Genomic DNA, 13428 nt, shown 5'->3' with positions numbered 1-13428 from the left:
GGGTTACTCATTACTGCTGTTTAGCATTTAGATTATTTCCAAAGGACATCGTTTTCCTCTAATTAGAATGGCACTCCTCCCCTGGTTCTGAAGAAACACAACTGACTTTTGAAAAAACAGGAGTAAGAGGGAAGCAAGTCTTGCTGCCTTCAGCATCCCTGGGTTCTCTCTCTGGTTTTATGGCTAGAATTGATCAATTTTGGATGGTCATAAAAAAGGGAGAAGCTATCTACAAAATGCCTGTAATATGCTCTGAGCTCCATGGAGAATAAGAAAGCAAATTATAATCAATATATATTGAACTTTGATGGCACCATCCTTTCCAAATACTCAAGGTGCCTCTGTGTGTATGCACATAATTCCTGGGATGAACATTATTATCCCTATTTAATAGATGGGGACAAATTGAGGTCCTAGAAAGTTACTGGTTTGTGATCTGCCCAACATTATAGTGGCCAGTGGTAGAAGAGAGATTAGAACATCTCCTGATACACCTGAAACTAATGTAACATTATGGTCAACTATACTAAAAAAATAAGTAACATGAAAAAAAAATCTGATTTCAAACATGGGCTCTCGCTAAAACTACAAGGATAAATAGAAAGCTTTCATTACATGTTATCAAAGTTGGAAGATCTTCAGAAAATTTGCTTTTGGACCCTCTACTAAAACACAGCACTTCCCTTCCCCAAGTTGTTAGCAACTTGGGTTGCCAATAATTATCTCTTGGGACTTGAAACTAAGAGGTTGCCTTAATTCCTCCCGAAGATATTTGCTTCCAAACTCCTTGCAGCACCATCTCATCATTCACCTCAGAGAGAACAAAAACACGTGGGCCACTAAGCTGTGCTCTCCCCAAGCACCTAAGTTGATAAGGGGTTAGCTAGGATCAATCCCAAAGAAAGGGCCAAGGAGAGAAACAAAACAAACACCTGATGACTTAGAAAGGGGATGGGCAGCAGAGGCCCTACCAGAGATACAAATTTAAGAGACCATAATAGAGGAACAGAGTCTATTCCTTATCTCAAAATATGTAGTTCTTGCGAAAGCCCCACAGCCCAGAATACACTTAGTTGAGGGTAGTATAGCAATCTGGAAGCAAGCTGTGGATAGGGTCCCTCTCAACCCCTGATCACAATAGCAAAATGACAAGGGCGAATGATTTTGGGTGACCTGCTTCCTAAGAATCAGTTTATTCTGGGGTTAAGTCTCTGCACTGGGCTTTAATTTTATAGTCAATTAAATCAAAAGAAAAACTGTTGTGGTCATTCACATTATCAGGTAAGGACTTGAACCCAGTTACTTCAAACATGCGTAGGATAAGGTGTATCTAGCCTTCAGAAAATATAATTCTTCACTTTTATATTAACCCCACTGTCCAAAGTCCCTCTTCAAGAATTTTTTTTTTCAAAGATTTTATTTATTTTGACAGCGAGAGAGACAGCGAGAGAGGGAACACAAGCAGGGCGAGTGGGAGAGGGAGAAGCAGGCTTCCCGCAGAGCAGGGAGCCCAATGTGGGGCTCGATCCCAGGACCCTGGGACCATGACCTGAGCTGAAGGCAGATACTTAATGACTGAGCCACAAAGGCGCCCCTCTTCAGGAATTTTTAAGGGAAAAGGTTTGTTTGCTTATTCTGCCCTTTCCTCTTGCTTGGGATAATAAGTCACCGGCAATATTGGGCTTGGGGAGAGTCCCACAAGACCGACAGTATGGTATTCTTACATCCTAGCTACAAGACATGATCCTTGTTCTAGCTCCACGTCTGCTATGAATGTTCCTGAGAGAATCCTTTGCCTTTTTAAACTATCCTTTGACTTTTCAAACTCTTGGTTTCCTCATTTGTGAAGTAAGGTGGGTGGTTTAGATGATTAAATAAAAAATCTGACAAAGATATTGCTGAGATGCATCATCTAGATACTTCTAGGGATACAAAAATGAACATGACATAGTCCCTTCAAGAAACTGAGTCTAACTTGGAAGATAAAAGACACACACATGCATACAAATCCACCATTTATCACAGACCATAAGCATTATAAAGGATACAACATGCTCTACAGTCCTTTATTTTGGTTAATGCGCATTTGACTGATGGTAGATGGAAACTAGATGAAAGCTTCATAATGAAGAGGTAGCATTTAAACTCAAGTCTTTAAAGATAACAGGGAGTTTGAAAAAGAGGAAAGGGAGCAAAGATGCAGGAAAAGAAAGCAAAGATAGCCAAAGGGCAAGGTCTGAAGATAAGGACAGGAAAGAGGGAAAGTATTTGAAAAATGACAATACCACTTTGGGTAGAGTGTATGGGAACAATAAAAGATAAAATCTGAGTAGGCTGAGGTCAGACTGTGTTTGAATTGGTAAATGACAAAACTAGTCTTATACTTAAGGATTAATCTGGCGGTGGTGGATAGAAGTAAATGCTAGAGGGAAGAGACTGGAGGCAGAAGGCCAGTTAAAAGGTTATTGCAATAGACCCAAGTGGGTGGCAATGAGGGCCTGAGCTAGGATAGCAGCAGTGGAAATAGCCATTCGTCAAAATTTTAAGCCAGCCCTGTTCGTTTCTACTGACCCAATCCTCCAAGATAACAGGCTAGCCCAGGTGAAAATTAATAAAAAGGACCACTAATTTGAATAAAGCTTTCCTGACACAGAGAATGAAGAACAAGTGAGCCCAGACTCATGCTGAATCTAGAACTGTCACCACCCACCAGGCTTTATACTCTCACCAAGGGACTCAGCCAACCGTGGAGAACAAATATACACAGGAGACACAAGAAAAATCTTAATAATACAGTATTTATTTGTCTTCCCTCTGTCAAACCCTGAGCCAACCACTTTCCCCAGGCTGCCTGGGGAGGTATAGGAAAAGGAACATCCAGGGCAGACAAGACACGGGAGAAAGACCTATGGGAGGTGGAGACGGCTCCTTCACATGGCGAAGAGGATGAGAAAGGCCACCATCAGGCAAAAGAGCCCCATGGCCTCCGAGAGGGCAAAGCCCAAAATGGCGTAGGAGAAGAGCTGCTGCTTCAGAGAGGGATTCCTGGGAGAAGGGGAGGAGAAAAGACTGAATTTCTAGTCCACACAAAGAAAAAGACAAACATCAAAGATGGGATCAGGGAAAACTCGTCTCCTAAAGCCCATCTTATGCAATGCGTCTCTCAGGGTGACACTATCATGCCCCAATTCTTGCCTGATACATCAAGGGCTCTACAGAGACTGAATGATGGGAGTGGACAATCCAAAATTCTGTAACATGGCCCAGGTACAAACATTACCTCCTCCAGTGGATCACCCATATCGTAACTAAGACCTCTAGGCCTGGACATTTAACTATCCAGGGCGCACCAGAATGGAAGAGGTATCCAGAGTGGAAGAGTCTATCAGAGCAGTGTTTTGAAACTTTAAGTAGCAAAACCCCAAAATACAAAATGTATAAAAACCAAATTACAATGGTAAAAAAGTGGAGGATTTTAAAGGCTTGTTTGACTGGTCTCCCCTTCATTCTTTAAGATGGTTTCTGGGCATACTTCAAAACCCTAGGGCTTTATGGAACACAACTAGAAAAACCCCATTCTAAAAATAAAAACAAAAACAAGAAAAACACCATTCTAGAGGACAAGGGAGCCAGAGGGACAGACTACCTTCTTTCATTTCAAAGTAGGCAAAGATTTGGAGCTTTAAGCAGCTACAAATGGTCTGTGGGGTTTGTAGACAAAATGGAATAAAAGACTCCCAATAATTTCTACTTCCCTTACTCTGTCCCTTCCGGAAGCCCTGAAAGATAAAGTACCACCAGCTTCTAACAGAATTGTGGACACAGAAGCAGTAAGGCTTATTTCATATAAATTCTAAAAAATAAACCTATTTCCTCAAAGGCATTAAGAGAACTTGCAGGTCTCTAGAGGATTAACTTAGTTCTAACAGTGAGTTGCCCAGAGTTGGCAGAGACCAAATAGTCCCAATGTCAGGAAGCTGTGGGGCTGGCTGCAAAGGCGGAAATTTTCCCAGGAGTGACGGGGGGAGTTCCCAGGGACGGGGAAAAGCAGCAATAAAGTCACAATGCTAACCTGAGGTGCTAGACCAGTGGTAGCAAACTTTCTCTGTAAAGGGCCAGACAGTAAATATTGTAGATGTTGTGGGTCACATACGGTCTCTGTTGCCCCCCTTTTTTCATGACACTTTAAAGATGTAAGACCCATTCTAAGCTCAGCTATAGAAAGACCAGGCGGTGGCCAAGGTATAGCCCGCCCACCTTGGTTTGCTGACTCCTGCTCTAAACCAAAGCTTTTCAATGGAATTTTCCAATATGGTAGCCACCAGTCACATGTGGCTACCTAGCCACATTATAAATACATAAAATTTAAACTTTATGTACTGTTAGTTACTTAAATATTTATTTACTTAAAAGTAATCTCTACGCCCAACATGGGGCTTGAACTCATGACTCTGAGATAAGAGTCCCAAGCCCTACCGACTGAGCCAACCTGGAGCCCCTAGTTAATAAAAATTCAAATTCAAATAACCACATGTGGCTACTGTATAGGATAGTATAGCTCAAGATCCCCAGGTATTTCTGCCCAGACCTTTGGAAACATATGTGAGAGCCAATGGAGGGCCCATCTTACCTGGCATAACCAATGATGAGGCTCCCAAACACAGTCCCAATTCCAGCCCCAGAGCCAGCCACCCCTACCGTGGCAGCCCCAGCCCCAATGAATTTGGCTGCTGTGTCGATGTCCCTTGAAATGGCGCTGGTTTGGAAGCTGCGGCTAGGAATACGTGAGGTCAGGGGACGTGGGGCTGCCAAGCTGCTGAGGCTCTGTGAAGAAGATGGGTAAAGATTTTAAGAAATCCCCCCCTTTTTTTTTTGCTTCCGCAGCTTTTGTACCATTTAAACTATTTATCCTATCATATTCCATGGCTTCTCCTCCAAACAAAAACTTTTTACTCCCTGGAAAATCCCCTAAAATGCTGCCAAGCAGAACTTTTTGATGCAAGAGGTGAACATCAAATACCTTTAAGATTCAGGTATGGTCTATATTGAATCTCAGATCTGTACCTCTGAAACAAATAATGCAATATATGTTAAGGAAAAAAAAAGAAGAAGAAGAAGAAGAAGGTAGCGGGAGGGGAAGAAAGAAGCGGGGGAAATCGGAGGGGTAGACGAACCATGAGAGACGATGGACTCTGAAAAACAAACAGGGTTCTAGAGGGGAGGGGGGTGGGAGGATGGGTTAGCCTGGTGGTGGGTATTAAAGAGGGCACATTCTGCATGGAGCACTGGGTGTTACGCACGAACAATGAATCATGGAACACTTCATCTAAAACTAATGATGTAATGTATGGGGATTAACATAACAATAACACCTTCACCTAAAGCCAACAGCCTTGATCCTTCACTAACTTTAGTGTGTGATGATTGTCCTCAGCTCTCCCCCTACTGGCACTGCCACGTAGCCCTCTTCACCCTTCACCCCCAAAAACCACAGGCCCAATCCCACCTTATAAGGTACCTCATCTGTCAGTGTCTCCGGTGGTTTCAGCACCACGGCAGACAGTGATCGGCTCAACAGCTGAGAGGTGCTCCTGACCTAGGGGGAATGACACAAAGGCAAGAGGGTCAAGGAAGGTTGTGGAGGAGTTTCAGAACCATCCCAAGTTGTCACGAGGATGCCCCATTCATTCTCTTGAGCTTAAATCAGAATCTTGGATCACTCTTTTACTTTCAGCAAATTTTAGATTCAAGAACCAACACCAGTTCTCTTGCTTCCCAGGCTTCTCCTCTGTCTTATGGGAAGAAACCTACTTCCTTTCAGGCCACAAGGCATTACCCTTGTGCTCAAAATTTACCCCCTCTTGTAGCCATTTCTGACTAACCCCAAGCAGAAGCAGACAACATGGTGGTTACCAGCCAGGGTTTAGTCAGATAGATCTAGATTCTAATCTTAGCTCTATTTCAGCCATGTGATCTTAGGACAAGTCACTTAAATCTTTCTAAACCTGCTTTCTCATCTATTAAACTGGAACGTGGTACCTCAGGGTTGATGTGAGAAGTAAATGAGATTACGTATACAAATCGGTACACCCAGTGTTCAATCAATGGTACCCATGAATAGCACCACCCCTTTTCACTTACAGACGTATGAACCAGTTGCCTCCATAATCTAATAACCTGTAATTTCTGGGGTGCCTGGGTGGCACAGTCAGTTAAGCGTCCAACTTTTGGTTTCAGCTCAGGTCATGATCTCAGGGTTGTGAGATTGAGCCCTGCATCAGGCTCTGCACTCAGCGCAGAGTGGAGATTCTCTCTCTCTCTTCCTCTGTCCCTCCCACTTGTTTTCTCTCTCTTCCCCTCTCAAATAAATAAATCTTTAAAAAAAAATAATCTGTAATTTCTCCCATGCTGTTGCTTCTGAATCAAATATTTTTCCAATGTGTATTTACATGTGTTTTAACTTGCTACCCAAATTTAAGCTCCCAGAGGGGAACTCTGGACTATGGCTCTCTTAACACTCAAGGCAAGATCCTATACACAGTGCATACTCAGTCCAAGTTAGGCTATTTCCAGCTGGGTTCCAGTTTACAGGAACACAGAGTTTTAGGGTAGAAATAACCCGATCTTAGTCTAGACTCTCATTTTCACTCTTCTTCTAATATGGTTGGATGAAAAGATTTAACTGGCTTCCAAGGGATCTGAGACAAGGGGTGTCTGGTTAAGTGTTCACTCTCTGCTGTCAGGCTAACGCAGCTAAGGACCTTCCCCCAGCCCAGCTGTGATGACCAAGGTGTGGCAAGGAAGAGACAAGATGCCCCACCTTAAAAACTCTCCCAGAAAAGGCAGGCACTCACCAAGAAGGGGGTGGAGACGAACTTTGCACAGGCGTACATTTTCAGGGGATGAGGGGCTGTGGCAGGAGAGCTGAAATTACAGAAGTAACATTGTCCTTGTTTATCAAAGGACATCCTTATTAGCAGAAAAGGTGCTCTGGAAAATTTAAATTGGCCAACTGAATGACCTCAAGTCATCAGCAGAGATGGGATTAAAACCCTGAAGTCAAGATTTCCTCCACACAGCTTCTAAGATTTCCTTATAATCAAGTGACTCCCCCTGGTCTAAACAAGTAGCCACCTGGTCTCAACTTTAAGACCTATTATTCATTTCCATAGCTTCATGAGTTGGTGTCCTTCAGAGGAAGTTCCAGTGTCTTCTGCCTAAGCTTTCCTCAGTATCTATTCAAAAGGAACTCTTCTCAAGGTTTCATTGTCCCGGATCGAAACAGCTGCCCTTTAAAGACTCTTGGGAGATGTTTGTTGAAGGCCAAGACCCTGGAAGGATCTCCAACCATCTTTTCACTGAATTACCTGTAAGTTTTGGGGTTCCTCAAAACACTTCAATTTCCTACATTAATTAACATAGTGAGGCAGATCAGTGAGGAATCCTCCCATTACTCTAATTAGCCATGACTGTTAAAGTATTCACTTTCACCATCACATTAAGAGGCATTCAATTTTGTATGCCCAAGATCTAAAAGAATGCTGACACCCTGTAGGTGCACTAAGTTTGTAGAAGTGAAGTTATTTAAGAGAAGAGTGGTTGAGTTAAAGACCTACAAAAAGGATTTCTCTGAGAGGCCCACCTGAACTAGTTACTTGAGGGTCAGGATGATCTGTGTATTAAAAATGCATATTCAAAAAATTTTGCATATTCGGATCCCACTTTAGACCTTCCTGATCAAGATCTCTGGGTATAAGGCCCAAATATCCTGTATTTCAAACAAGCTTCTCAAGTGATCCTTAGGTACACTGAGAGTGTGGTCTTAAAACTAGTCTTGTAATGATGGTAGTGGTAGAGTCAGGACTTCAAATCTTCTCATACTTAAGTTAATGCTTCCTAATATGCTACAGGTTGAAATATTCAGGGGTTACTTAAACCTGTTAAGTAACACTCCCTTAAATGAGCTGTACTCAAGATTTTCCCAGGTTACCCTTTTGAATACAGAATCAGTCACTTTCAGATTAATCAATGCCTTCAACTCTTATCCCGTCTCCACAATTGCCCATATATAACTCTAACCCAATTTTGCTGCAGGCTATAAAGGTTTTCTTTGGTCAAAATCCGAAATTTCCCTAAAGCTTAAAAAAAAGGAGGACGGGGGTGTGGGGGGGTGCCTGGGTGGCTCAGTCAGCTGAGTGCTCCGCTCTTGGTTTGGGTTCAGGTCACCATCTCAGGGTTGTGGGACTGAGCCCCAAGAGGGGCTCCGAGCTCAGGGCGGAGTCTGCATGAGATTCTCTTCCTCTTCCTCTCCTTCCCCACCCCATGCTGGCTCCCTCTCTCAAATAAATAAATAAAATCTTAAAAAAAAAAAAAAAAAGGAGCACTAGGCACTTGGCTGGCTGTCAATAGGGCATGCGACTCCCGGGTTGTGAGTTCAACCCCCACCTTGGGTTTAGAGCTTACTTAAAACGTAATAAATAAATAAGTAAATACTGTTTGTTTCCCCCCCAAGGCAATTAAACCTCAACATCATTGTACAACACATAGTTGGGGAAGTCAATTAAGTAACATGTAAAGAGTTTAATGTGGTGCTGACATGTAACAAGCCCACAACAAAGGCTCGCAATTAAGGGAGCCTGCATGAAGTGCAGATGCCTCCACTGGCCCCCTAACCATGGCAAGTCTGCAGTTGTTAGCCTACAACACCTCAGTTAACAGTAGCATCCAGGATCAGTGGGCCTAAATCATGGGTTTATTCCTCCGCGATCAGTCACAGCGTTAGAGGGCTACTGACTTAACCATTCCTTTCCTTAAACCTTCTTTTCCTCTTGAGAGCAGAGTCTGGGGACTCTTAGTATACCCTTGACAAGAAAGCTGGCAGGTGAAGACCACCCCATGCTGCCCCACACGACTCTTTTGGGTCTGCTGCCTCTAATAGAAAACCTCGCCCATCACTTCTGTTTTTTCCAACTTCACTTGAGTGGAGGAAGAGAACGGTACTGCAGGACAACCAATGGTTCCAAAGAAACTGGTCTCTTTTCTGCCGTAGCTCTCCCAGGCCACGGCCTGAATGGAGAGGGTGTTTTGGCTGCTTTGTTCTGCCATGTTCACGTTTACTTTTACAAGACTATCGGCTATCTCCATTGCTTGGGGCAGCTGAGATCCTGGGGCCAAGTCTGGAGGTTGCAGGATAAGGAGAGAACGAGTCAGGATGAGAAGGGAAAGCAGACAGGGCGAGTCCGGGGTTTGTAACAACTCTGAATAGACAGGAGGGTGAGAAAAGACCTCTGTTAAGGGCCGAGTGGAACAGGTGAAAATGAGCGTTCCGGTCTTTGACTTTCGCCAGCTCCAAGGCGCTCTTCCCTCCCCCCTCCCACGAGACATCCAAGATGGCGCCAGGCCCGCGCGGTTGGAGGTCACTGGCACGCGGAAGGGGCAGCCCTAAGGCGCGGGAATACCGGGGACAAGGGAGGGCGTGAGGATCAGGGTGGGAGCATGCAAGGAAAGGGCCTCAGAGGACTCGTGCGAGCTGGGGGTGTTGCGCGCGCGTGCGCAGCGCATCGCGGGCGCGAGGGCCCAAGGCCTTACCTGCTCCCAGTGCAGAGAAGACAGAGAGGGGCGGGGGGAGGCGGGAAGAGCGACAGGAAGGCTCAGCGCATGCGCGGCCTGGACCAACGAGTCGCCTTCTAAAGATAGAGTGATTGCAATATTGAGGGTCGGCCCAGGCGCCACAGCGCCGCCTGCCAGCTTTGTGGCGGCATTCGGCCAGTCGCTCCACCTGGTGTTTGAGAGGAGAAACTGCAGGCCGAGCCGAGCCTCTGCGGAAATGAAGACAACTCTGCAGTGTAAACCGATCCGTAACGTGGCCTGCGGTTTGGTCCGCTCAGCGTTTGGGATCTTGGACTCGTGTACCCTTTCCCAGCATGTGCAGTCACATTAACAATCCCACACACACACCAGAAATTCAGTGTTAAATAACATACGTCGAGATAGGGGTTCAGTGCCCAAAACGTAGCAGAAGGAAAATGAAGTCACGGGACGCCTGCCTTCTGTCGCCCAGGGACCCTGACTTTATGGATGGGAAACCCGTTCAATGGGCGATAGTGAGCAAAATGCCCCAGCGGCCTGTGGTGGCCTCGCCTTTATTTCCCTCTCCCTCTTTCTTATTCTAGTTATCAGCCAGGAATGAGGAAAACAGAAGATCGGGGCCAACGATGATTGTGACTCAAGTGCCCTGACACTAAGCCTGCTCTTCGGAGTCCCGAGACAGTCAAGGAATAGTGGGCACCAGAGACCTGTGGCGAGGTTGTGAGGTCACTGCAGGCATGCCCCTGCCTCTGCCCAGGCTCCATCTGTGGGAGTTGAGATAAGCCGTCCTCCCACGAGGTGCTCTCATGGAAGCCCTTCGGCTTCTCCCTCGTGCCCTTTCGCTCTTCCTTTCCCCGATGGAAATAAGTGGGGGCGGGGGGATCGCGGCCCTCATCCCTTCCTTTAGGCCTCTTTGTCTCCCAAGACAGGCTAGGAGCCGCCCCCTTAGAAGGAGGGCGACAAGGCCTGCCCACTTCCCCTCATGTCCAAACCGCAGCCATCCAGGCATCGTGCTTGAACGCAGCTCGAGAAGGACGGGGAAAGCTCACCAAACCCCCATGAAAAATAAAAAATAAAAAGAGAGCCGCGGCTGTAAATAAAGCCAAATCCGCCACCCTCTGAGGGGCCGTTTGTCCTCCCCTCCTTGGCCCCGTCCTTCCCGCCGCCCCCTCCCGGCTCCCGGGCCCCGCGGCGCCCCGGCCCCGAGCTCCTCCATTTAATCGGATTTGGGAGAAGGGGAGGATAAATCACGGCAGCAGCTTTACGGTCCCGGAGGAGAGGCGAGCCGCAGCCAGGCACACCCTGGCCGGCGATAAAAACCGCCGCTGAAAGCCCACGGAGCAATTTCCCGGGACCCCGAGCGACGCCATTACAGGAATGTAATTTTGCCCGGATGAGGCCCCGAGTTTAATTATCCGCGCGGAGGAATTTCAATGCGGCCAATCCATCTTGCAGGCGGGCGGCAGAGGGATTTATATGGGCCCGTTATTTCACACCGATCCTCCATCTGCATTTTTATGGCCCTGAGCTCCTGAAAGGGAGGGGAAGGGGTGGGGAGAAATCGGAGAAGCGGGTGAAGAGAGAAGGGTGGGGGACTTCCCGCCTTTCCTAAATCCACGATTGCAGCTCGCTGAGGATTCTCACCGGTTCCCCGGAAATCCCCAAATATCCCTTCAGTTCCAGTTGTTGACTCGGGGTGGGGGCGGGGGGAGATAGGTGAGGAAAGGAGCTGGGATCGTTGGGAGTCAATCAACAGGTATTTACCAAGTACCAAGCGGTACCAGGCACGGTGTAAGATGCTGTGAGGAGAGAGGGAAGCCGGGCGGGCAAGGAAATCCCCTGCGGGCCCCATACCCCCACCCCCCGAATTCCGTTCAGCTCTCGGCTTCACGGCCTCCCAGGCAGAAAGTCCACAGTTCTTAGGAGCCGCCACCACCAAACGGTTGTTGCAGCTGTTTGTTGCGACAGTTTGGACCCCCTCTTAGATATCGCGGACCATCAGAAAGGAGGGTTGGAGAAGGGGCCCGGGAGGAAGCTAAAGTTGTTACAGCCTGCAGCGTTTAATTCTCCCTTAAGCCCTTCGGTGTTGGGCTCTGGATTCACATAAACCTGGGTTCCCAAATCGTTGTGACCTTGGGGAAGCTGTTTAACCCCTCTAAGTCGATTTTTTCCTATGCAGATTTGGAGTAGTAATGGTGCGTACCCCACAGCGAATATTGGGATAATATATGTGAAGCTTTTTGCAAGGTGCTTGGAACTCAGTAAGAGTTCAATAAATGATAGTAATAATAATACTAGGGTTTTTTTTTTTTAAGATTTATTTATTTGACACAGAGAGAGAGACAGTGAGAGAGGGAACACAAGCAGGGGGAGTGGGAGAGGGAGAAAGAAGCAGGCTTCCCGCTGAGCAGGGAGCCCGATGTGGGGCTCGATCCCAGAACCCTGGGATCCTCACCTGAGCCGAAGGCAGACGCTCAACGACTGAGCCACCCAGGCGCCCCAATAATACTAGTTATTGTTACTGTTGTTACTATCATTATAGCTGGAAGCATTGCAGTTGGATTCTGCACTGCTCCCTGGAGACTTGATTGCAAGGTCCCTGCAATGATATCTCCTGAGACTCAACTATCAGGTACTGAACTTTTTCACCCTCATAAATCATGCAAAACAAGTTCTTTGACAGGTCGGTGGATAGAGAGATCTGTGGGGAGGACTGAGACTTCCGGAGGCTGGCTATTACTGCCAGGCCTGAAGTCAGAAATTCAGTCAGTAGGGGAACAGTGAGACCGCAAAAAGTGGCTGAGGTATGTGAGAGAAGGGTGAATTTGAAGACAACAAAAGCAAGCCTTAGCGAAGGGTCTAGGGATCTTCTTAACTCAGGGTTTGGGAAAGGGTCCTTCCACCACTTCAGCCAGGGAAAACTAGGATCCAGGAAGGAAAGGGTGTGGAGCCAGACTCTCCTTTCCAATCAATCCCTTTCTTTTCCTACCAGACCATGTAACAAGGTTGGCCCGATTGGCCAGTTTTTCTAATGACTCTTAGTGGCACATTCTGACTGGTTAGCAGCCTCCCTGCACAGTAGTGACGAAGAAATGAGATTGATCTTTTCTTTCTTAGGATTGGTTAACAGCCCTCAGGGGGGCCAGGGACTCATTTTAATTGACTGGATAGGCTAGGAGGGAGGTCCAGCACCTCTCATATAGAAATTCTGAGTGTTCTTTTCCATAAAGGTCGCCAAGAAAGAGTCTTGATTGGCTTATGCATGTTTGCCTTTGGATGGGAAACAACAGCTTAGAGAAGAATAATCAAAAGAATCATGCAGGCATGCCACAGTTCAATTTGAAACCCCAAACAGAGAGATGGATTCACAGAGAGAAACATAAGAAGGATAAAAAGAGAGAGTAGGACACAGAGAAATGCAAAGGAAAAAAATTGCCAGAGAGAAGAGGAAGGGTTTGAATAATTTATTTTTCACTCCTGATGGCTTCAGATGAGGCTACTTTATGATACGTTTTGCTAGATGCACATGTCACCAGCATGTGGCATAGAAAGAACAGCTGTCCAGGAAGCAGGAAACAGAGTCTAGTCCCAGCCTTGCTACTAACTACCTGAATAACTTTGCAAGTTACTTCATATCTCAAAACTCCAGTTTCCTCACTTGGAAAAATCAGGGAGAAAAGTAGGTGATTTTTAAGTTTCTCTCCAGGGTTAACTAGGATATTCTTTCTTTCTTTTAAACAGGCACTTGTGTACAAGTTGGAGTGGTACCTTTGCACTGCCAATAAGAACTATTCTTTTTTTTAAGTGTATTTATTTATTTATTTATTTTACTAATCTCTA

General features: G+C 46.1%; 1 protein-coding gene across 2 annotated transcripts; it reads right to left on the bottom strand.

The window, feature by feature from the left end:
• Positions 1 to 2777: 2777 nt before the first annotated feature.
• ATP5MC2 (ATP synthase membrane subunit c locus 2) lies at positions 2778 to 9714 on the bottom strand. 2 transcript variants are annotated; one of them, XM_035002511.1, is made up of 5 exons: positions 9589 to 9714; positions 6855 to 6924; positions 5519 to 5596; positions 4631 to 4824; positions 2778 to 3045 (listed from the first exon to the last, which is right to left on the bottom strand). In XM_035002511.1, the coding sequence occupies exons 2-5, from the start codon at positions 6891 to 6893 to the stop codon at positions 2931 to 2933; spliced, it is 426 nt and encodes a 141-aa protein (XP_034858402.1). In that variant the 5' UTR covers positions 6894 to 6924; positions 9589 to 9714; the 3' UTR covers positions 2778 to 2930. The 2 variants fall into 2 exon arrangements, with proteins under 2 accessions (XP_034858402.1, XP_034858401.1); XM_035002510.1 differs by having other exon boundaries at positions 5507 to 5596; positions 9589 to 9651.
• Between the last annotated feature and the right edge of the window lie 3714 nt (positions 9715 to 13428).

The sequence above is a fragment of the Mirounga leonina genome, unplaced genomic scaffold (genome assembly GCF_011800145.1).
Source record: "Mirounga leonina isolate KUSES-001 unplaced genomic scaffold, KU_Mleo_1.0 Mir_126, whole genome shotgun sequence".
In the NCBI taxonomy this organism is placed as follows: domain Eukaryota; kingdom Metazoa; phylum Chordata; class Mammalia; order Carnivora; family Phocidae; genus Mirounga; species Mirounga leonina.
The sequence above is the reverse complement of the archived record's forward strand: the minus strand, read 5'-3'. Positions and strand labels throughout refer to the sequence as shown.